At 44.3% G+C, this 23,273-nt stretch overlaps 1 protein-coding gene across 1 annotated transcript in view; it reads left to right on the top strand.

Annotated features, from left to right (window-relative positions):
- Kiaa1549l (KIAA1549 like) overlaps positions 1 to 23,273 on the top strand; it is a 241,992-nt gene that overhangs the window by 134,082 nt on the left and 84,637 nt on the right. The window contains exons 2-8 of the mRNA XM_042691587.1: positions 1,186 to 1,527; positions 4,122 to 4,706; positions 6,977 to 7,092; positions 11,262 to 11,481; positions 13,675 to 13,808; positions 19,379 to 19,541; positions 21,536 to 21,595. Coding sequence (XP_042547521.1) covers positions 1,186 to 1,527; positions 4,122 to 4,706; positions 6,977 to 7,092; positions 11,262 to 11,481; positions 13,675 to 13,808; positions 19,379 to 19,541; positions 21,536 to 21,595 — 1,620 coding nt within the window. The remainder of the gene's footprint in view (positions 1 to 1,185; positions 1,528 to 4,121; positions 4,707 to 6,976; positions 7,093 to 11,261; positions 11,482 to 13,674; positions 13,809 to 19,378; positions 19,542 to 21,535; positions 21,596 to 23,273) is intronic.

The raw sequence follows: 23,273 nt of genomic DNA, 5'->3' as shown, positions 1-23,273 counted from the left end.
GGAGCTTCTAGTTTCACTCTTGGCTCATTTCTATCAGGTAGCTGTAATGTTCTTAGTTAACAATGTAGAAAACTCTAGAAGTTCCTTTCTTTTTATTTTTGGTTTAAAAATTAGGGGAAGCTCAGCCTTCTCTGTACCATCAACCTTAAGAACCAGGGAGCAGATGTTCAACATCCCCAGCTTCTGGATTATTCCCTTCCTGCTCTGGGCCCGCCTCCCTGCCTCCCAACCCTTCCTGTGTTTTGCACATGCATACTGGATAGCTCTGGTCTCGGCAGGCCTTGTGAGAGGTGGCTCCTGGCTTAGATTAGCTGGGAATCATTTTAATTCTGAACTAGCCTAAACAGAAAGAAATCTCCTTTGCCACTTGACATAGTATGACAACAGTATCAGGAGTCCTTTTTTTTTTTTTTATGTGCTAGTCCTGGGACTTGAACTCAGGGCCTGGGCACTGTCCCTGAGATTTTGGCTCAAGGCTAGCACTCTACCACTCTACCACTTCTGGCTTTTTTGGTAGCTTATTGGAAATAGAGTCTCATGGACTTTCCTGCCTAGGCTGTCTTTGAACTGTGACCCTCAGATCTCAACCTCCTGAGTAGCTGGGATTATAAGTACAAGGCACGGGTGCCCAGTAGGAATCCTTTCAAAATGAAGAAAGAGACATTGTTGCATTGTAGCCTTCTTTTCAAACTAGATGACTTCGGATACTTTGCTTGAGATGACTTAGGGACTTGAGGGTGGGGAAGAGACTGATCCAACACACAGTCCTCTAGTGCCATCATCTTGGGTTCTTATTTGAGCTTTATTTTGGTGACATTGGCCATACCAGGGAAACACATTCATCTTTGGTTTTCTAGGTTGTGAGGTTTACCATTTAAGCCATATTGATGGAACAAAAAACTTCTTTTTTGAATGTATGAGAATCCTCCACATCTTTTCCTAAACCTCTCTCTACTGGAGTCTCCTTTGTACCAGCCCAGCCCTGTGGGGTTAGCTGCAGTGTTTGCCACCTTGTCATTATTGAAGTTATTGTTTGAATTGTTTCTGGAGTCTTCCCTAAGGGGCAGAAGTGTTCTGTGACCCAGGGCCTGTCTTACCTACCCCTCTTCTCCAGGACCTGCCCATGGGAATGGGGGTGGACACCTTCTGATCAGCATGTCTCACTGAAGATACTTTGTTTCACAGGGACTGACAACCTACAGATACACCTCACCCCCACCTCAGAGCCACTCCCTCATGGGAAGTTGTTACCAATTTCACCAACATGGCCTTTCTCGGAAGTCAAGTCTTCCTGGGCAGCAGGCAGAATCACGAATGGGCTGGGCCAGTCCTCTGACAATACGAGCTTGCTGAAGGTAGCCCGGACACTTCCACCCAAGGCGCATCGCAGGACCCGGGCTCCCGTGGACCTCTCTTCCCTTTACCAAGGAAGTGGATACAGCACCTCCCTGGATACTTCCAAGGATTCCACTGAACCCCTGGTCCAACCAAGGCCTCGAGGAGGAAGAGAAGAGGCAGGCACATCAGGTTTGCCTCGCCCCAGCATGCGTCCCCCCTTGTCCACCATCCCATCAGCTCCTCTGAGTGCTGTCTCCTCATCCCAGCCACCAGCAGGGACTCCCTCCCTTTTAAAGTCTCCCCCAAGGTCAGGCAGTCTCAGTCTCTCTCTTTCCCCTCCACCTTCATCCCCTGCGTTTGCCCCTGGGTCATCTCATTCCATCACCTTTCCCAAGATAGTAGAGCAACCCACCGAACTGACTTCGTTTCTCCAAGCCACACCAGCTGCTTCCCTTTTGAGTCAGAGCCACACTCATGCCCTAAACCCATTTGCTGAGAACACAAATGACACTCCACCCAAAACTCCCCAGGATTTCATAGGTACCCCTCGTCTAGGTTTTTCTAGAGCCTCGACAAAGCGGTACTCTGAGCTGTCCCCAACAGAGAGCCCCCATTCAGCCGGCTCAACCACGTTTGGGGTTTTGAGCTCCATGGTAAAATTGGCCCATCTGTTTCCCCCTTCCCCCATCCCTGGAGATCTTCACCAGCTTCCGGGTCGATCCCCCTCAAGGTCCACGTCGGGCATAGCTTCAAGTTCTGCATCCACCCAGCCAACCCATTCTGTGGGGCCTGAAAGAGCTCACAATGGGGGATCTGTGCCGACTTCTAAGAGCACAGCAGCAGTGAGCCATGGGGCTCAGCCTCCACTTTTCCAGCCTGCAGAATCAGTGACCAGCAGAGAGCCAGCCCCTGCCACTCCTCCAGATGACTCTGCTAATCTTCCATATTTGTCAGCAGTTCCAGAGAACCCCAGAGGGCCCTCCCTGGCAGTAGAACACACATCTTCTTTGGTGCCTCCTTCTCTGTCTTTCACCATACCCAGTCAAAGACAAGCCATCCTTTCTGAGGCAGCTCCTTCGTTGCCATGGAACCAATCGGATGACCTTCCCACCCTGCTTACTGTCCTCCAGCCTGGAGAGGATCATGCCTCTCCAGCCCTTGTGTCCCAAACATCCATTCCTCAGGAACGAGGTGAGGAGGGGTCTCCTGCTGCAACCACAGACTTCCCCATCTCCAGTAATGTTCCAGATCTTTCTACAACTTGGACATTCCCCTGGCACCAAGGGGACAGGGCGCCAGCTCTCCTGGGTACCAACGCTAAGGCAAGCGTGACAGTTCCCTTACAGGTCCTTCCAAATCTTCACACGGTACATAGACTCGCCTCTGATGTCAGCACTGATCTTAATTCATCTCCCTCCATCACCACACCAAGAGCAATCTTCCATCCTTTAGGATCGCTTCCTCCTCCTTCCATGCCCACCATCCAAGCCACCCAGGCTGTTACCTCATCACCTGGCTTTTCTGTCACCAAGCTGGAGATGTACACAGCTGCCGGGGGGCCGTCAGTGCTGCCAGCTTCAACTTCCAAACAGGTGACAGCGCTTCCCCTTTCTGTGGACATGTATGATTTCTCAACAATGGGAGACACGAGAAAGCCAGCAACCACAGATGTTTCCCGGAGTTCTCTTTCAGCAGAAACTGGAACCCTTTCCACAGAATCAACACTCTCTGGCTTGCACCAGCAAACAAATTATGATTTCAATGGTCATACAATTAAGCCCACAAGTTGGGAAACTCATTCAGCTGCAACTACTCTTCCCGAACGAACTTCAGCTGCCAAAGCATTAAAACCTCAGAATTTCAATGAGATGGCTGGGCAGTCTGTGGCTTCAGAAAGATCTAACGTTCAGGATATACTCCTTGGCCCAGGTAGTGACCAGACTGTACAACAGTCAGGTGTAAATGGGGCTGTAAGTCATTCGGACCTCTGGCCTACAAGCCATAGCAACTCTTCTAGAGACTTTCAAGCAGCGAAAAGTGACTATTCATCCACAAGTCAACATTCTGCTTTGCAGCCCCATCTCCAGCTGCCTGTCCAGTTAGCCCGTCCTCTTTGGCTGACTTGGCCAAGTTTGACTTCTGCAGCTACTCACATGCAGGAAATGCTTTCCGATGGAACGGACACAAGTTCGGAAATTTCCAGTGAGCTCTATGGATCACCTGGGAGAAATACTTCCACGCCATTCCAGAGTATCCTGGGCGATCACTCAGTTGCTGACTCTCCTCTTAAATCTACCAGTGCCTTTCCCAAGGTCCCCTCCAAAGTGCTGCGAACTTCTCGGCGCCCCCCAAAATGGACAGGTGCAGCCACGAATGCAGGTAGTTTGTTTCACGGGACCCAGAAAACAGGTATGACTGCTTTCGTGGCCAAAGCATCTTCAAGCTCAACACCGACACCCAGCTTTGCTCTGAAGGCCCAATCCTCCTTTCAGTAGTGAGCTAGCAACCCCAAATAGGCATGCTGTTGAGCCTCTGCCCACTGGCGTTTCCTTCAGAATTTGTGTTTTCATTGCCAACTGTGGTTTTCCTGTAAATGGTGGTCTTGTTGTGTCCATGGTCTTAATGAGCCTGAGGTTGTCTTCTTACCTGAGTTCTTAAACACTACAAACCCAGAGTGCAGAGATTTCTCACCCTACCACCCCGTAAGTTGCCTGCATTCATCTTCAGGATGAGCAATGTGGGCATCTGGGCCGTGACAAACATTACCTTTTCTCTTTTTGCAGTGAGCTCCTCAGTGTCATCCAACCTAGAACCAACAGCAGCTGCCGCCACCACCACCTTGTTTTCGAGGCGATCGAGTCCAGCCGCACTGTCTGCAGCCCTGGTTGCCAAGGGGACCAATGGCAGCAGTTTGATTACAGCTCTAGCTAAAAACATCACCAACAAGGCAGCACCTAGCCCAAAGATGGCAGCAGCTGCAGTTCATACAGCTTTTCCATTCACCCCAACTTACATGTTTGCCAAAACTGCACATACCATGAACACACATACAGCCATGCCAGGGAACACAGGAACTGCCTCTGGTCTCTTGTCCACCACACACCTCCCCAGGAAACCACAAGCCATGTACACAGGCGGCCCAAACCCCACCAAGCCAGAGACGCCCAGAGCATCGACCCCACGCCCACTGACAATCACAGCAGCCTTGACATCCATGACGGCATCAGTGAGGGCCACCCGGCTGCCGCCGTGGCAGGCAGAAAACACCGATGTTGCTCTTTCTGCTGTGTCAACAGCTGCGGTCACAGCTGGAAAAATGGCATCCAACCTGGAGTGTCAGATGTCCCAGAGGCTCCTGGTGAAGACAGGTGAGAGGCACTGTCTGAATTAACTCACAAGCATCAAGTCTGGCCTCAGAGACACAACAGAATTATTTTCTCTTAGAATAGCAGTTCTCAACCTGAGGTGATTTCCCACCCTTCCTCGGTGAAGGGAATGTTTGGCCATGTGTGGAGACAGTTTGAGTTGTCTCCCTGGGGAAGGGGCTGTTGGAATTTAGTGGATAGGTACCTAGGATTCTGCTAAATGTCCTACAATCCACGAGACACCTTAATAGGAAGAAACCATCCAGGCCAAGCTAGGTGGTCATGGGCTGACACCTGTAATCCTAGCTATTTAGAAGGCTGAGACCTGAAGATTTTGGTTTATAGCCAGTCCAGGTGGAAAAGTCTCCAATTAACCAGCAAAAAGGCAGAAGTGAAGGCATGGTTCAAGTGGTAGAACACCAGCCTTGAGCTAAAAAAAAGTCAAGCAAGAGCATGAGGCCCTGAGTTCAAGCCCAAGTACTGGCAATAATAATAATAATAGTAATAGTAATAATGATGATGGTACTCCAGCCTAAGATGTCACAAAGGTTGAGAAAGCTTGATCTTCATTAAGGAGTAGAGGAGAGAGCAGAGGAGAGAAGGAGAGGGCAGGGGATAGAAAGGGAGAGGAGAGAGGCAAAAGGTAACTAAGATTCTAGTCCTAGGATTAGCCCTAGGGAAGTGACAGTTCCTCCAGGGGATCTCATTACAACTGCACATCATGGTTTGTCTAAAGCCTATCAGTGATTCCTCATGAAATATGATTCAATGAACACAAAATCTCAGGAAGTGCTATGATATTCAGCAGGGTTTTATGTCATGCATATTTTTCACCAGCAGAAATCAAGAGTATGGCTCTTGTATACAAGGCGGGAGCCTAGGCTTTCTTGTGATGTTAAAAAAAAAGGAGACTTGCCTTAAAAAATGAGCAGGGAATACTGGAACCATGAGCAGAGGGAGGATGCTGTCTCTGTCTTCCTCCCCAGGAAAGAAGGCCTAGCATAGGGTACTTTGAATAGCGTGGTAGTGTTTGCTACCAAAAAAGCATTGGACAAATTATTTAAAAGAGTATGCCAATGTTGAATGCTTGCAGCCCCGCTTTCCTTCTGGCCCCACAAAGAATTAAATGAAAGTATATCCTGAGACATATCCTATTCTAAAATGGGAAATGGTGAAACTAAGCTTAGCAGAAAATACAGTATCTTTCTATTTCTCAAGAAATGAAACCATCTGCTTTTCTGCTCCCCCTCCCCCTCTCCTCATCCCCTCCCTCTCAGAGGGGAACGCAGCCCAGGCCCCTTCATGCATAAACACCTTCCTCTCTTTCCCTTTTGCCCCACCCCCACCCCCACCACATCAAGCCAGACACAACACTTCTCTTCATCCTGGTTCACCTCTAGTGACATTATCCCGCCATTATCACCCACTTAAATTTCTGCAGCTCCAGCCACATTTATCTCTCTTCAGTCTGTTCTCTAGACTGTAGTCAAGGGAACCATCTCAAATGCATCCTTTTGCTTCAAACTCTTCATTTCCCATTGCCTGCAGGCCCACGCCTGAACGTGTACATTGACATATTTCACTTGTCTCTTCATACGTCTCTGACATATTTCTCTTGCCACCTTTGCATGTGGCTTTCCCTCCAGAAGGAATATGGAGGAAGGGGGGCAGCAATCCCTCTTACTCCTTTTATCCAGGGCACACCAAAGCATTAGTACCTATGGAAACTTCTCTAGTTCTAGCTCCTGGCCCAACTCAAGGCCAGATGCCCTTTTTTAGAAACTCTGACAGCATTCTGGGCTTCCCTTCCAAGCACCTGTCACATCCAATCACATTTGCCCATTCTTCACTCCCTTGCTCCTTCTGAACTGAGGGTTGTTGGAGGCTACAGCACCTAGTTCAGGGCCTGCACCTAAGCAGGCCACCCGCAGATGCCATGGGAGGACATTGGTGACATGCGGAATCACCAAAGGGCAGAAGCCCCCAGAGCTCAGCTCTCAAGGTCAGAGGTTAAGTCAGAAATCCAGTGCCATCCACGTACCAGCTGGTGTCCATTAGGACCCTACAAATGACTAAGGCTTTCTTTCATTTGGACTTTAGCACGACAATAATCACTAACCCAGCCTAGCTCCTCATCTCCACCTATGTTTATCAACTGCTCAGAATTTGCTAGAGTTGGTGGCTGAGAGTAGATGAGGGTGGGGGGGAAATTCTGCTCCCTGTCTAGTCCATACCACACTCTAATGACTATTCTTCTGTTTCACCCCCCACAGTTATCTTTCTAATGCAGAGAAGAACGCCGAGCAGCGATGCCTTGAAGTTCAGCGTGGCCAAAGGACTCACACAGGCCTTGAGGAAGGCCTTCCGCCAGAATGATGTACTGGCTCATGTAAGATCCTTGCCTTGCTTGGTAACCAGGCCCATACAGCCCTGTCTCCCTGTCAGGCCAGAGCATACACACATGGTTTCCCTCCTTCTTAGGTACATATCCACGCTTGCTAGAAGTGGAGTCGCTCAGCATTTTGACCAACAACCAATCTATTGTGGCTGGAGAAAAGGGTCCCATTTTCAGAATGAAAATTGAGACTAATTGCCTTACGTTGGATATTATTTTTAAGGCCTGAAATATACTGTTTTAAGCAATCCTATTAATCCATCATTTGAGAAGAGTGGTTAACATTGTAATTCTCTACAGGAGATCCTTTGCTTTTTTTTTTTCTGTTTTTTTTCCCCTTCTTATCATTTATTCCATAATAAACAGTGACTTCTTTCTGGACATTTAACATTGATTTCAACTTGTAAATTCAGGCCAACTTTGCTGAGATTGCTGGCAGCAGAAAGGGAGTTAAACTCCTCTTCCCTATCCTCCCTGTCTCCCCTCCCCCCCTCCCCATGCCAAATACTGTTTAACAACCACCGGCTGATTTCAATGGCATAGCCAAGTGATAGAAGCTTTGTTTCACACTCTTTTGGTTTCATTCCAAGTGTGAAAGCAGTAAACACGATTGGCAGCCAGTAGACTCCCTTTTTAACCACTTTAAAATATTGTTCTGGCCGCTTCTTGTGATGTCCTGTTTGACAGCTACATTCAGCTTGGTGGCTCTCCCCCACCCATTGTACCAAGGGCTGGGAAGGAGATTTGGCACACGGCTGATTAGTCATTGTCAATCTCTCTAGAAAAAGAAATAAAAAGAACAACTGGAGGAAGGAAAAAATAAAGAAGAGAAAAAGAAATGCATTTTATGAGAGGGTTCTTTGGTTTCTCTACTAGAAGCTTACAAATTTTCAATTAAAAGATGAATATGGAGGGCTGGGAAGGTGGCTCAGTGGTAGAGCACTTGTCTTGCATGCATGAGGCCCTGGGTTGGATTCCTCAGCACCACATAAGCAGAAAAGGCTGGAAGTGGCACTGTGGCTCAAGTGGTAGAGCGCTAGCCTGGAGCTGAAGAGCTGGGGGACAGCGCCCAGGCCCAGAGTTTAGGCCCCACAACTGACAAAATAAAAAAGATTAAAAAAAGATGACTATGGAAATATTCTTTAGTGATGTGATACAGTGTTTACTAAATTCCAGTCCTTTTCCACCTGCTTTCACAGCACTGATCTTCTGGCCTTCACTGCATTTCATCACTGACTACTGCAACAATTAGATATCTCTCTCTCCCTCTCCCTCTCCCTCTCCTTTTCTCTTCTTACTCCTCCTCTCTCCTCCCTGCTCCCTTCTCCCCTTCCCCTCTCCCCTCTCCCCTCTCTTCTCTCTCTTAGAACTGGGAATTGAACTCAGAATCTTAAGCTTAGGCAGGCACTCTACCAGTTGTACCTGTACCACAGCTCTAATCCTTTTTGTTTTTCAGATAGGGTCTCATGCGTTTGCCCGGGTTAGCCTCTGACTGTATTCCTCCTACCTCTACCTTCTGAGTAGCTGGAATCACAGGCATGCACCACCATGCCTGGACCAGCATTATTCCTCCTCCTCCTCCTCCTCCTCCTCCACCTCTTCTCTCTCTTCCTCCTCCTCCTTTTTAAATTAACTTATTTAAAAAATTAAATGTATTTACATGTTATACTTTTCAATTCTTTGGTATTTCCACCATAAATAGAAATCAAGGTCGTTTGCCAAAAAGAAAAGCTAGTGGTAAAGATGAGAGTAAGAGACACGAAACAGCTTGTAGATATCAAGCTAGGTATTTTTGACTGCACAAGGCTCAGAGACAAAGTCTGGTGTCCCTTTGCTTGTTTGTTTAAGAAGAAGAAGAAGAAGAAGCAACAGTGAATAGTAAATAGTCCCAGAACCAAGGCTTGCTCTTTGAGTTGATTGTAAGGGTTGGAAAGGAAGGAACTTTCTCACTGGATAAAGTAGATGTTCTGGGTTGTGTCAGTGGTCCCCCCCCAAAGCCCCTCTGATTCTACCTACAATCATCTTTAACATCATCTTTAGAGAAAGAACCAACAGGGAATGCACTGTGGAGGGACTAATGCATACCTGTCTCGTTGCAAAAATCAGTCATCTTGGTTTCTTTGGAAAATACCTGTGACTCGGGACTTCATATGTGCTAGGTGTGTGCTCCACCACTGGGCTACACTCTCAGCGTCATGAGGCATTTCTAATGGAGATGCAGGACTCAGCAGAAAGGCAGAGGTTCCAAACATGATATAGAGGTCTAGGTATACAAGATGAAAAGCATGCTGGGTGATGCTGCTGGTTGCAAAAGTATTTCATACTACTGAACAGCACACTTAAAGATGGTTAAGATGGCAGATGGTATTTCATGTGTAATTTACCAAAATACAATAAAAATCGGGAGCTGGGGATATAGCTCAGAATATAGTACAGTCTATTCAAAGCCCTGGGTTCAATCTCCAGCACTACCCAAAAAGAAAAAAAAGGAAAGTAGTTGTTATGAAGTAAAATCCACAGGAGAGGCATGCATATATTATGTGATTATATGTACATATTTATCTGTGTATATACGTGTGTGTGTGTGTGTGTGTGTGTGTGTGTGTGTGTGTGAAATATGCCTATTCCTAAGGAAAAAATAACTGAAAGGGAATATATTCAGAAGTTGTTGTAGAATTGTATTACAGCAGTAGTAGAGGCAATTGTTAATTTTTTCGTAAATGTTAATTCTATAATAAGCAGTACATATAATATATTAAAAAAAACACTTGGCACTGTTCATATGAGATACCAAGAAAGCAAAATTTTAAACAAGAAGTTCTAAACCTTCAAAATCTTCCTAATGAGACAGACAGAGTTCAGTGTCCCTTAGTACAGAGCTGGGAGATAAAAGCTCTCTGAGGTTTCTCCTATAACCTTGGCCTTGAACCAGTGTAGAAGCCAGGTGTAGAGCCAGTTTGAACAACTCGTGGTTCAAAGCCAGCCTGGGCAGGAAACTCTGTGAGACTCTTATCTCCAATAAACTGCTAGAAAACTGGAAGTGGTGCTGTGGCTCAAACTGTAGAGCGCTTGCCTTGAGCTGAAGAGCTGAGGGACAGCGCCTAAGCCCAGAATTCAAACCTCACGACCGACATAAAAAGAGAGAGAGAGAGAGAGAGAGAAAAGAATTCGCTTTTTTTTTTGCCAGTACTTGAACTCAGGACCTTGTACTCTCTCTTGCTCAGCTTTTTCACTCATGACTAGCATTCCACTACTTGAGCCCAGAGTCTCAGATTTGTCTGCCTGAGTTTGGCTTTTTTTGGGGGGCGAGGGGTAGTCCTGTATCTTGAACTCAAGGGCCTGGACTCTATCCCTGAGCTTTTGCACTCAAAGTTAGTGCTCTACCACTTGAGCCACAGCTCCATTTCTAACTTTTTGTAGTTAATAATTAGAGATAAGAGTCTCTCTGACTTTTCCTGCCTGTCGCTAGCTTTGAACCATAATCCTCAGATCTGGGCTCCCAACTGGGATTGCCTTTAACATACTTTTTGACTTGTCCCTTAAGATGCCTCACTTAATGAATCATTTCTGCCTTTTTTTTTGGAGGGGGGGTTAGTACTAGAGTTTGACATTAAGGCCTTGGCTTTCTTGCTCACAACTGGTACTCTACAACTTGAGCCATGCCTCCAGCTCAACATTTTGCTGGTGGAGTCTCATGGACTTCTCTGCCTAGGCTGGCTTCCCACTGTGATCCTCCAGATCTCAGCCTCCTGGGTAGCTAGGATTACAGGCATGACCCACCATTTAATTCTCATAAATGATAAGAAATGTCACAAAGGTGTTTTTACCAGCATTCCATTTGCTATAAGTATTTCTGCCTGCGGTCTCCTCTCTGTCTTTTTGCAGCTAATTAGCGCTCACAGGATTATACTGTCACACTCAGCAAAGCAAAAAGCAAAGAATTCAATTTTATCTCATGGATTGGATGTGAACTTTATTCTGTTGTATTGTGATGCTTTGAAATTTACTAATCCACGTATGCTTTACAGAATTGTGAGACTATTTGTTGAATGAGAGCATCTTATTTCTCAGACTTGCTAAGTAACCGTCATGGCTCAAAGAACTTAAAGTACGGTGCAAAATAAACAGTGAGTTCTGGGGGGGGGGTCCCATTTGTTTTGTAGGTGGACATTCTGGAACATTCTCATAATGTCACGGTTGGTTATTACGCTACTAAAGGGAAGACGGTCTACTTGCCGACTGTTGTGGTGGATGCGCTGGGTGTTTATGGAGTCAGTAATGTCACTGCAGATCTGAAGCAACACACCCCAAGCTTGCAGTCTGTGGCCATTCTTGCCTCTCCATGGAAGCCCCAGCCTGCAGGCTACTCCCAGCTGAAAACAGGCAAGTAACTCAGAAGGAAAGGATTCCTATGTATAGTAAAATCAAGGCCAATGTCAAATGGATATCTGCTTTGAACTCCATTGTTAGCTGTTCTGTCATCTTTTTGAAATTATTTGTTTATGTATTTATTTGTACTTGGGGATAAGAAGGGGGGTTGGAAGGAAATGATGGAGGAGGTGACACTGTTCAAAAAGAAATGTACTCATTGCTTATGTAGCTGACCCCTTTGTATATTACCTTTACAATAATTAGAAAAATGACAAAACGAAAATAGAGTGGGTGGAGGAGAGGGGTGTAGTTCAATTGATAGAGTGCTTGACTAGCAAGGGTTCAATCTTCAGTACTTAAAAAATATCAATCAACTAATGAAATTACTCTGCAATGTATGATGTTTTAGGTGTGTATTATACACTCATATACCCTGGGCAGTATTTTCTTGCATTTGTGTACATTCGTTTACATGAACAAAATGTTCCTGTGTGTTCACAGGAGGACCTATAAAGAATATTCATTGCAGCTGTTTGCCTGTAACAATGAAAAATGTAAAACAGCCAATTTGCTCGTCAATAAAGAGTTTTTAAACTGGTTTAATCATACCAAAGATAAGAAGTATTTTAATCTAGTTACCCCATGTTATACCAAGTCATGAATATAAGTCACATATTTCATTTACTTACAGAAATCTAGGAAACAATAAAAAATGTGTGTATAGATAGATAGATCTTATTAATAATTTTATTTGAATAAGAGAACGTATACCATGACAGTTCTAACAGCATGATGAAAAACTGCACATTCCAGGAATGGTCACAGGTGTAGATAGCACAGAGCTCACCCTGATCAAAATAAAAGCTCCTGACATTCATGTGCAAAGAAATTACCTTTAGGTCATGACCAACAGAAAGAAAAATCAGGACAAATAATCAGCAAACCTTCTGGAAATGTGTATAGCAATATGCTGCATTGAAGGGTTAAAATCAGATTCTATTTTAGCCTCAAGTTCTTAGGGAAAAAGAATCAAAAACATTTTCTATTGTCATCTATATACATCAAGAACTTTTCACACTTAGGGCTGTGCACAGATATGAAAGACATACAGTATTCGCCCTAACCTTTTCCTTCAGTCAGGGAGCCGGTTGGCTCTGGGGCAGCCTAGCCCTTTTTTGGCATATTTTAAACCTCCTTGTGTACTTTTTCAAATGGCCTGCCAATCAAATGTCCAAGTCTCCCGTACATTGGCCTATGCTTTTTGAACCTTGCATATATTAAAAATGTTCTATCCTTGGAGCTTTTTGCAATTAGTACATAGGAACACTGAGTACTGAAGTTTCTCTCCTTGTCTTACCAATGAATACTAATGAGTTGAACATCCATAAAATGTATAGTGTGGGTCAAATAGGTTTCAGATCTAGGTGTCACTACATCAGTTTAGATCATGGGATCCTTCTTTCTTTTAACCTTACTGGCAATTTCTGATTTGCAACGTTTGTAAACCACAAGGGCAGAGGGGAAACAGAGAAGATGAGACAGTAAACTTAGTAATGGAGGTCAATTGATTTCCCCCCTCTGAAAAAGAAGGCATGTTTTTCTCCTACATTAGTGTGTGTGTGTGTGTGTGTGTGTGTGTGTGTGTGTGTGTGTGTGTGTGTGTGCGCACACGAGTACGCTAGTACTCAGGCTCGAACTCAAAGCCTGATGCTGTCCCTTAGCTTTTCCAGTCATGGGTAGTGTTCTACCACTTGAGCCACAGCTCTACTTCTGGCTTTCTGGTGGTTAATTGCAGAGAAGAGGCTCATGAACTTTCCTGCCTAGGCTGGCTTCGAACCATGATCTTCAGATCTCAGCCTCTTGAGTAGCTAGGATTACAGGTGGGAGCCATTGTTGCCAACTTCTTTTAGATAATTGTTTGTCCATCTTAGCGCCAACATCTGCATCTTCCAGTTGGAGAAAATCACAACAGCCTTTGCACTGGAGGGCATCTCAGACTCCGTCTGAGATTCTTCAAATTTTTCTTTGTTACAAATCGTTGTAAGAGCTGCTTTTGAAACTATAATCAACTTGTCTGGTCCTATTGTTTTATTGGCCTAATTTCTCTAACCTAAAATCATGCTGTTTTGTATCATGACTGCTATTAAATCCGAGGAACTAAGAGGAAGCACTTGGGTGAACACTGATTTATAATTCTCATTGTAGTTCTGCAGTTCGTGAGCCAGTCAGACAACATACAGTCCTGCAAGTTTGCCCAGACCATGGAGCAGAGGCTGCAGAAGGCCTTCCAAGATGCGGAGAAGAAGGTCCTCAACACCAGAAGCAATCTGACAGTGCAGGTAGGGGTTACAGGCTTTGCGCTTGACAGACAACCATAATGGGAATTTGTTTGTAACCAAAACTATGTCCTATGGTTTCAAAGCTGCTTGTAATTTGGGTTGGTGAGGGAAATGGACATCTATGACAGAAGATGCTGTGTCACTCTATCTGCTATGTAGATAGAGTACAGAGGGGTTACAATTACATGGGCAAGGAAATGAGTACATTTCTTATCAAGCATTGTAGCCTCCTCCTTTGTTTACCCTTACCATTCTTTCCCATCCCCCCCCCACCTCCCTCCCTCCCCACACATACCCCCTCCCCACCAGCCAAAGTTGTAAAGTTCGTTTTTTGACATAACGTCTTGTACATCTCATTGTTGCAATGGGTCCACCGGTATCCCTATTTAAACAATTTGTTTTTTCCCTTCCTCTCCACAAAGTATGCCAACATCAAATACAGTGAAAACAGAGGTTATACCAGGGGGGAGGGACATTCAAAGCAACAAAGAAATCATCTGATAAATACGTTAGAAACAATCACAAGAAAGAAAAAACATTTGAGTCCTTACCTTGGGGTTCATTTAGCCTAACATCAACTTATCTGACCGTTTCTGCTTGTCTCAGACATATATTAGTAATTGCAAATAAGGGAAACCATGGGACCTATGTTTCTTTGGGCCTGGCTTACTTCACTTAATATAATTTTTTCCAAGTCTTTCCATTTCCTAACAAATGGAGCAATGTCATTCTTTCTGATAGAGGCATAGAATTCCATTGCATACACACACTTTTGATATTGAAGGTTTCTTCTGTGTCAGGAACCAGGCTAAATGTCTTACAAATCTTTTGCTCTGTGGTACTCAGTATTAACGATGCCCTTAAAATTCCATTTTGCACAAGAGGGAAAGGAGAGAGATTTTGAAATTTCCAATAGGTCAAATAATGGAAATGAATGGAACAAGAACATGAGCCAAATTTCCCCCACCATCCACTACACTCTACCAGCATTAATTCACTGTGGTCCTTGGTGAAGTGTTTGGTCAACACATGAGACTTCTCTCTCATAGAAAACTCATTCCTGGTGAGCCATATAGCTCAACTTCCTGGCTATCAGCATACACACCATCAGAAACCATTCTCAGACCCAATGTTTGCAATTACATAGATAGTGTCCCACTACAGACAAATGCTTCTTAATGATATTCATCCAGCACCCCCCCAATTTCTCTAATTAACTCTATGATTTCAATGTCTCTGTGTTGACTAATGAACTAAAGCCTTTGCAATTAGACCCAGTGCTTTTGAAATTGACATTTAGCATAAGTGGATTATAAAGCAAAGCCAATAAATATGTTGTGGAAAGGCACATGTTTTAATTTGAACAAGCAGCTCTCTTTTTTGATACTCAACCGACATATGTAGGGAAGTATCTCATTAGAACTGGGTTCCTATTAGACAAAAATCTAAACATGTGTCAAAGTCTTAAAATTTATGTAAGGAGTGTGACTCAGCTTTCCTTTGGGAAATCTTTTTCTTTCTGATCACATCTGTAGTTCTCACAGGTGTGGGAGTCTAGCTAGATCTTGACAGCCAAAGATTCTTTAATTGTATGCAGGAAGCATACACTTATTGAGGGTCTGCTATTGGTCAGCTACTGGGAGGACACCGAGGTAAATAAGTTGTCACTGGCCTTAGAAAGCCTCCATGTTGTGTGCTAGATATGGGCCACCAGATGAAATGTTATCAGTTAATTAACAAACAGTTCTTGGAAACAACTGCAACTCGTGATTTGAACACTGCATTGAAATCGATTTTTAGATGCTTTTGAAGTCTTCAAAGCTCTTAAAATTAGTGGATAATTGAAACCGTCATTTTATTAACTCCATTTTGCTTTTTTCCTTAACTGACAGTAAGCACAAGAACCATATCTGCTACCTGAATTTAGCAAGCCCCCATATCATTCATAGATAACTACATGCTAACCCTCCCCTCCAGCGTCATCTTTCATCTGTTTCTCTAGAACCTAGATTATAATAAGTGACCTCCCATTTTATTATATGTATTAAACATTAGCATGTTGAATCCTTCCTGGAACAAAACTGTGTAAATAATTCAGAGAGGCACTGAAGGAAAAAAATGGTATTAGGAGCTAGATTACAGTTGATTCAGGAGTACCATGATTATGACAGACTCTAAACTTACAAGACTGAAGCAAAAATTTTTTAAAAAGTCATTAGCTTATGGCACTGAAAAGTTTATTTGGTTCACGTACAGCTGGATACAGGTGCTGCAGTGATTTCTTCGTGAAGTTCTCACTTCATCTTTTGGCTTGCTTCCCTGGTCTCCTCTCACAGTCAGATCTATTAGATGCTCTTAGTTTGCATCTTCCTGCCTGCTTACGGTCTTGTGGAACAAAAGTGCCTTAAAATCATTTCTGAAAGAAAAATCATAAATATGGGGCTTGGCTCTCATTGGACCAATCACACCCATTTCTGAATCTATAACTAGATAAGGAGATGAGATGTCTCAGTCCACTAGACAGAGTTCAGGCACTCGTTCCTGAAATTTGGGTGTGGTGATCCCATACAAAGGACTTCAATAATGAGAAGAGAGGTGGTTCCCCAAGAAAAACTATGGTGCTGCCATAGGAGCAAGAATGGAGGGTGGAGGAATAAGCAACTGTGTCTGGCTTCATCCAGCCTGTCAATGAATGGGGCGTGAGTAAAAAGAGATGTGGTCAGAAACAGCAGGCATCCATGAGTAAAGGATGAGGGGAAAATCGCCTCTGTAGAGGCTGCTTCTTCTTTTTTTTTTTTTCTTTTTTTGTTCCAGTCATGGGGCCTGAACTCTGGGCCTGGGCACTGTCCCTCAGCTCTTCAGCTCAAGGCTAGCGCTCTACCACTTGAGCCACAGCGCCACTTCCGGCTTTTTTCTTTTTGCTTATGTGGTGCTGAGGAATCAAACCCAGGGCCTCAGGCATGCAAGGCAAGCGCTCTACCACTGAGCCACCTTCCCAGCCCCGAGGCTGCTTCTTCTCAGGCAGGTATGATTCTCAAGGGCTAGAGGGTTCAGAGCTATGGCCTTTCTATTATCAGAGCTCATGTAGTCACTAAGAAAGACCATAATTATCTTAGACTATATTGTTATGCTGGGTACCCATAATACATGCCTGTAATTCTAGCAACTCAGGAAGCTGAGATCTGAGGATAGCAGTTTGAAAGCATCCTGGGCAGGAAAGTCTGTGAGACTGTTATCTCAAATAACTACCAAAAAAGAGCTGTAAGTGGAGCTGTAACTCAAGTGGTAGAGCACTAGCCTTGAGTAAAAGAAGCTCAGGGACAGCACCCAAACCCTGAGTTCAAAACCTAGGACTGGGAGGGGGGGGGGTAAATAAAAAATGAAAGGCATCCTATGTTCATGAATTCCGAGACCAGACTGTAGAGATCTTGGTGCAACCCAAATGAAAACTGCAGATATAATGCAAAATCCCAAGGATTTTTTTTTGCCCTCAAAATAGAGATCCATCCTGAAATTCCAATGGAATCTTAAAAGACCTTGAAATAGCAAATAACTCTTGGAAAGGACAAATATGAGAAGTTTCATAGTTTCTGGTTTCAAAACTGAATACAAAGCTCAGAGGTACCAGCCTGGTAGCAGCATAAAGACAGACAGATAAACAAAAGATCTAGAATGGACAGCCCAGGACTGAACACTCTTATATAAATGCAGCAAACTATTAAATGGGGGAAAGGGCAATCTTTTAACAAGTTGGAAAAACCAGATGTCCTCATGCAAAGAAATGAAGCTGGACCTTTATCTACCATCACTGACCTCCCACATCCTCCACCCATTTAGTGGGAGAGCCAGGGGGCAGATGGGCCATGGCTGTGATGCAGGAGGGTGGGGGGACACACGTAGAGAGTAGAGTGGCAAGGGGATTTGCCTCCGAACCTGGCAAAAATGTCTCACCAAGCATCGTGACTCCCCCCTGCGTGTGTTCTTCAAAGTTTGGTCCATAAATTGACCCAGAAAACCTCATTTTCCAGCAACTAAAAAATGAAATTAGACAAAATGTGAAAAGAAGAAAATCATGGAATTCTACTCATCCATCAGAAAGAATGATATTGTACCCTTTGTAAGGAAATGGAAAGAGTTGGAAAAAAAAAAAACCTATATTAAGTGAAGTAAACCAGAGCCAAAGAAACATAGAGTACGTGGTTTCCCTCATTTGGGGGTAACTAGAATGTGTCTATAAATCTACAAGTAAACACAATGTATGATTAAAATATATACATGCACACACACTGGGAAATGATAAATTATATGTCTCTAGGTATTCACACACGGAAGCCAAAGAAGGATATGCATAAGAGTGGTTGACAAAACGCTCAATCGCTATGGGCATATGATCACATAAAATAATGTTTATGAAATGAACTCCGAGGAAAGGAAACAAGAGACATTTTTAGTGGCCATTGTTGTTGTTTGTGTTTTCTTTTCCTTTTGCCTTGTTTGTTAGCTTGTTTATATTTGGGATGGTAAGGGAGCCAGAGAAAAAGTGAAACAAAGGTAAACAAAGACCACAGTGGTGCTCACTAGACACTGTGTGGAAAGTGAACTGTATACCTTGTGGGTGGAGATGAGGGGGAAGACTGGGAGAGAGTGAGGGAAGGGGAGACATGGTTCAAAAAGAATTGTACTCATTACCTGATTCATGTAACTGTAACCCCTCTGTATATCAACTCTATAATAGCAATAAGTAAATACAGACAGACAGACAGAAGAAAACCGTGCCACTCATAGGCCATTTTCTATGTTCTATAGTGAATTAATAGATCACAAGAAATGTGATGACTCTCTGGAGAGCCTATTGTAGCTTCCTGAGCTCCTCTCATAAATCAGGTTTAGATGCCCTTCTGACGAGTCTTGTGACAGTTCCATGCACTCTACATGTATGCGGTATGCTGTATATCTATCAGCTTTAAAAATAAAACCCCAGGAAGTTGGACTCAAGTACTGTCTGTCTGAGCCTTCCTTAAATTTCACAGTTCTAGACTCATTTCTGTTTCCAGAATCCAAAAAGTCCTTTTAGTACCTTCTTTAGGGCGGCTGAGTTAACCACTCTTAATTGATTAAACCACCTCCTCTCCCACCAACCCTCTCTGCCTCTTTTTTCTTGTGCTGGTCCCTGGAACTTGAACTCAGAGCCTTAGTTGCTTTCCCTGAACATTTTTGTTCAAGGATAGCACTCTACTGCTTGAGCTAGACAGCTCCACTTTTGGCTTTTTGGTGGTTAATTGGAGATAAGAGTCTCATAGATGTTCCTGTCTGGGCTGGTTTCAAACTAAGATCCTCAGATCTCAGCCTCCTGAGTAGCTAGGATTACAGGCGTGAGCCATAGACACCTGGATTGGTTAACCCTTGTGACCTTAGCACAATGCATGCCACACAGTGAGCAATCAGGAAGTGATGATGAATTAGGTTGTTTGTATTCCTACCCAGAACTTCTGCTTAAACTCTGCCGTTCCCTGCCCCAAACCTCCATGGAGCAGACCCTCATCTTAATCTTTCCTCCTATTTCCATTCAGATTGTGAGCACTTCCAATGCCTCCCAAGCTGTCACCTTGGTATACGTTGTGAGCAATCAGAGCACATTCCTCAATGGCACCGTGGCCAGCAGCCTCCTCAGCCAGCTGTCTGCTGAGCTGGTTGGATTCTACCTCACCTACCCACCTCTTACTATTGCTGAACGTGAGTACAACCATGTCATGTGCAAAGGCCCTGTGGTTTCCCCTGGAGCCTTACTCCAGAGCAGACCTCCACTGTGCCAGGCCACATGCTACGTCTATTATCATAAAGACCACTTGAAAAAAATGTAATAGATGGACATAGAATTGATAATATTGTACAGTGAAAGAGAGCACTTACAAGTTACATGTCTCTTCTCTTATTTGGGTCTTACAGTCATCCTAGAAAGGGGCTACAAAGTTAGAAAACTGAAGCCCGGAGAGATCTCTCAAGATACCCAGTTAGCTACAGCTAGTAGGATATGGAATCTGGGATGTGCCCCTGGGCAGCCTGCTTTCTGAGCTCACAGTACAGATACAGAAGTGTTGGAAATCCTTCCAGCACATCTGTCCTTGGAGCCATCTAGATTGCCATGATTTCTCCCACTTTGGCCATCCACAAATGTTCCCGGAGCTTCGGCTCCTGTCTTGGCTGCAGTGTTCGTAGTGCGAGCCATTTGCAGTCAGCATCGTGACTTTGCTTGCTGAAGTCCCCATCGGCCCCATCTCCCGGCCTGCCTCCTTATATAATCCTCATTGCCTGCAGGAGGCATAGACTCCCAAGGCCGGGCAGCCTCCATTCTGTCCCCAGACACCTACCCAATTGCTGAAGGAAGGAAAGGTTTGTATTCCTAACTTGAGTCATTCTTACATTTCACAAGGTCACTCCGCAAGTTTCCCTTTTAAGCACATATTAGCAACATTGTTACATAATTTCTTTCTGTGGTTGTTTTGGTGCTATACATAAATGAGATGATGTGTGAATGATGCGGAGCGCATCACTGAGAACATTTTCAATGTCTGTTTATTGGCAAGCTTTTGCAAATTTCCAGGTAGTAAGGAACCAATGACTGGGTTTTCCAAAAAAGATGACATCCCTGAAGATTATGTCACATGGTAGCATATGCAGAATTAACCTCCTCAAATCATTTTGATACTCATAATTTCCACTGTTTTGATGTTCTCTTATATTTTTACTGATTCCAAAGCTAGAGCCTTGCATTTGTCTGGCTTGCTTGTTTGCTTCGGGACAGTGCTCTACATTTGAGCCATACTTCCAGCCCTGCTTTTTGTTAGTTAATTGGAAATGGGGTCTCGTGGACTTTGCTGCTCAGGCTGGCTTCAGATTGAGATCTTGCAGGTTTCAGCCTCTGTGTAGCTAGGATTACAGGCATGAGCCATAGGCCACAGGCACAATTAAGTTCTTGAGTACATAGTACATACCCAACACAGCACTGAGTTCTTTTATGTGTGTGTGCCAATACTGGGACTTGAACTCACAGCCTGGATGCTGCTGCCCTTAGCTTTTAGAGCTAGCACTCTACCACTTGAGCCACACCTCTTCTTCTGGCTTTTTTGGGGTTAATTGGAGAAAATAATCTCATAAGCCTTCCTGCCTGAGCTGGTTTTGAACTGCTATCCTCAGATATCAGCTGCCTAAGTAGTTATGATTCTAGACATGAGCCACTGTAGTACTTGGCAGCACCAAGTTCTTCTATGAATGAACTGTTAATTGGAGATGAAGTGACTGTCCTCCTTGTGAAGCATTATGAGCAATTTGAGACCTTTTGCGGAAAGCCTTTGGCTACGGTACTTACACTCTTAACATTGGAAAAACTCATAGAAGAGGAAATCGTGCTAAATAACCTTAGTAATGGTCAGAGGATTTTTTCAGACCAACTACATCTGTAGGTCTTGATAATGAGGGTGTTCCACTTAAGGTTTGGATGGAAACTGTGAAAAACAGAAACTCACAAACCCTAAAACCTCTGCACTTAAAAGTTAACCCTTCCCTGAGATTTTGGTTCTCTGAGCAGCTGGATAGTTTGGCCTGTGTGTCAGAGTTCCCACGGATGGCAAATCAGAGTTTAGCTACTTGTTAACTTCTCTGGTTTACTTTTCTAAAACATATATATCAAACCTATCAAAGAAATCTGATGTGTTTCTTGTTTGTTTTAGCCCTGGAATACCCCAACCTTGATATATCAGAAACTACCAGAGACTACTGGGTAATCACAGGTAAGCCCTTCCTTTGTTGTTTCCTTCTTCATGGATGCAGGTTCATTTGTCTAAAACCACGTACCATTCAGCAAGACACTAGCACCTTTCTTTGCTCTGGTCCTTATAAATCAATGAGTTTCTTCCACAAGACTGCAAATAGAAGCTAAGGAAAGATCTCACACTGAAGATGATTAGTAGACAAGGCGATTTGAAACTGCTACCTTCAGTCTTCCCATCAGGCAGTGTCCTTTTGGCAAAAGTGGGCCTATCGGTAGTATGAGACTGTGGGTCTAGGGTACATCAGTGTGAATGGCTATCTATGCACAGATGGTAGGCTTTCTATCCAACCCAAATTAAAGCCAGAGGACTGACAGACTTGCCCTGCTCCCAACACGAGTCCCACTCCAACCCAACCCAGGTGGGCCATGATGGGGAAGGTGAGTGGAAGTATTTGGTATTCTGGTTGTGGTTTCTTTTCTTTTCCCCTTCAACGTTTAACAAAAACAGCAAGGATGTTACTTTTTTTTTAAACAGAAGCTAGGCCATGGCTCTGAAAATGAGAGAAACAAAGATGGAGAGTAAAGGGAGAGGACTGATATTTGAAGGAGGAAAAGTGAACAAACAGCAGAGCCATCCAAGGGTAGAATGGTGAGAAGGGACCCATGGGGAGAAGATCTCAAGGGTGAAGGCGTTAGTGGAGAGAGGGCATGAATTTGCTGGAGCTGCTACAACAAAGCCCCACACCGTGGAGAGCCGAAACAACCAAAGGCTGTGATTCCACATTTCTGGAAACTGGGATCAGGAGATTGACAGGATTGCTCCGTGCTGAGGCCCTTCTTGGTTTGTGTTTCTTCATCTCCCCACAGTGTTTTCGCTCTGTGCCTGTGTCCTAACTTCTTTTTCTTAGGACACAAGGCGTAGTAGCTGAAGGCCCATCCCCATGACCTCATTTTAACTTCCTTACTTCTTTAGAGACCCTCTCTTCAAATAGAATCACATTCTGAGTGACTGGGCTTTAAGGCTTCAACATGTGAATCGAAGGGACACAGTCTAGCCCTGTAAAGGAGGTAGGGTTAATAGGGCCTGGAGGTTGGGAGAAGGCTGGTCTCAAACTTCCCTTCCCTTCCCCATCCTCACCCCACTTGCTGTCCCTAAGAGGAGCTAGATGGGCTACTGCCTAAAATCCCAACCAAGGAGGGCGCTCCCCTGCTGAAGGAAGCCCACCCGAGACCTCCCTTAGACTACAGGTAGTTGCTTCTCTTCCCCTGTAGGGCCTTGACAGGCAGAGATCATTTTACCTGCTAAGAAGGCAAAACAAGAAACATATGTTTAAAAAAAATTTAGAAAACAACCTACCAGGGTTTATACTCAAGAGAGACAGTGCTAACCCAGCAAGATGTTTTCAGAGCCAGCGACTTATGTAACATTACAAAATCATTCTCCCTGCGGAAGGAATGACACTTCTCACTTGCAGATATTCTCCTTTCTCTGAACTTTAAAGTTTGTATTCAGTGATCACACATCCACTCTGAAATTTAGGCTGTCCATGTCATCCTCTCTGGGTCTCTCCCGTGGCTTGCTCTGTCTCAATTTTAGGGACATGGCTCTAAGAAAGAGCTCCATACATGGTTCTGTTCTCAGACGCTCCTGGGATTTAGCCCTGCACTTATGTAACCATCTTTTCTTTATTGCTGTG

Source organism: Dipodomys spectabilis, unplaced genomic scaffold (assembly GCF_019054845.1).
Source record: "Dipodomys spectabilis isolate Male_0828 unplaced genomic scaffold, ASM1905484v1 ptg000145l, whole genome shotgun sequence".
Classification (NCBI taxonomy): Eukaryota; Metazoa; Chordata; class Mammalia; order Rodentia; family Heteromyidae; genus Dipodomys; species Dipodomys spectabilis.
The sequence above is the reverse complement of the archived record's forward strand: the minus strand, read 5'-3'. Positions and strand labels throughout refer to the sequence as shown.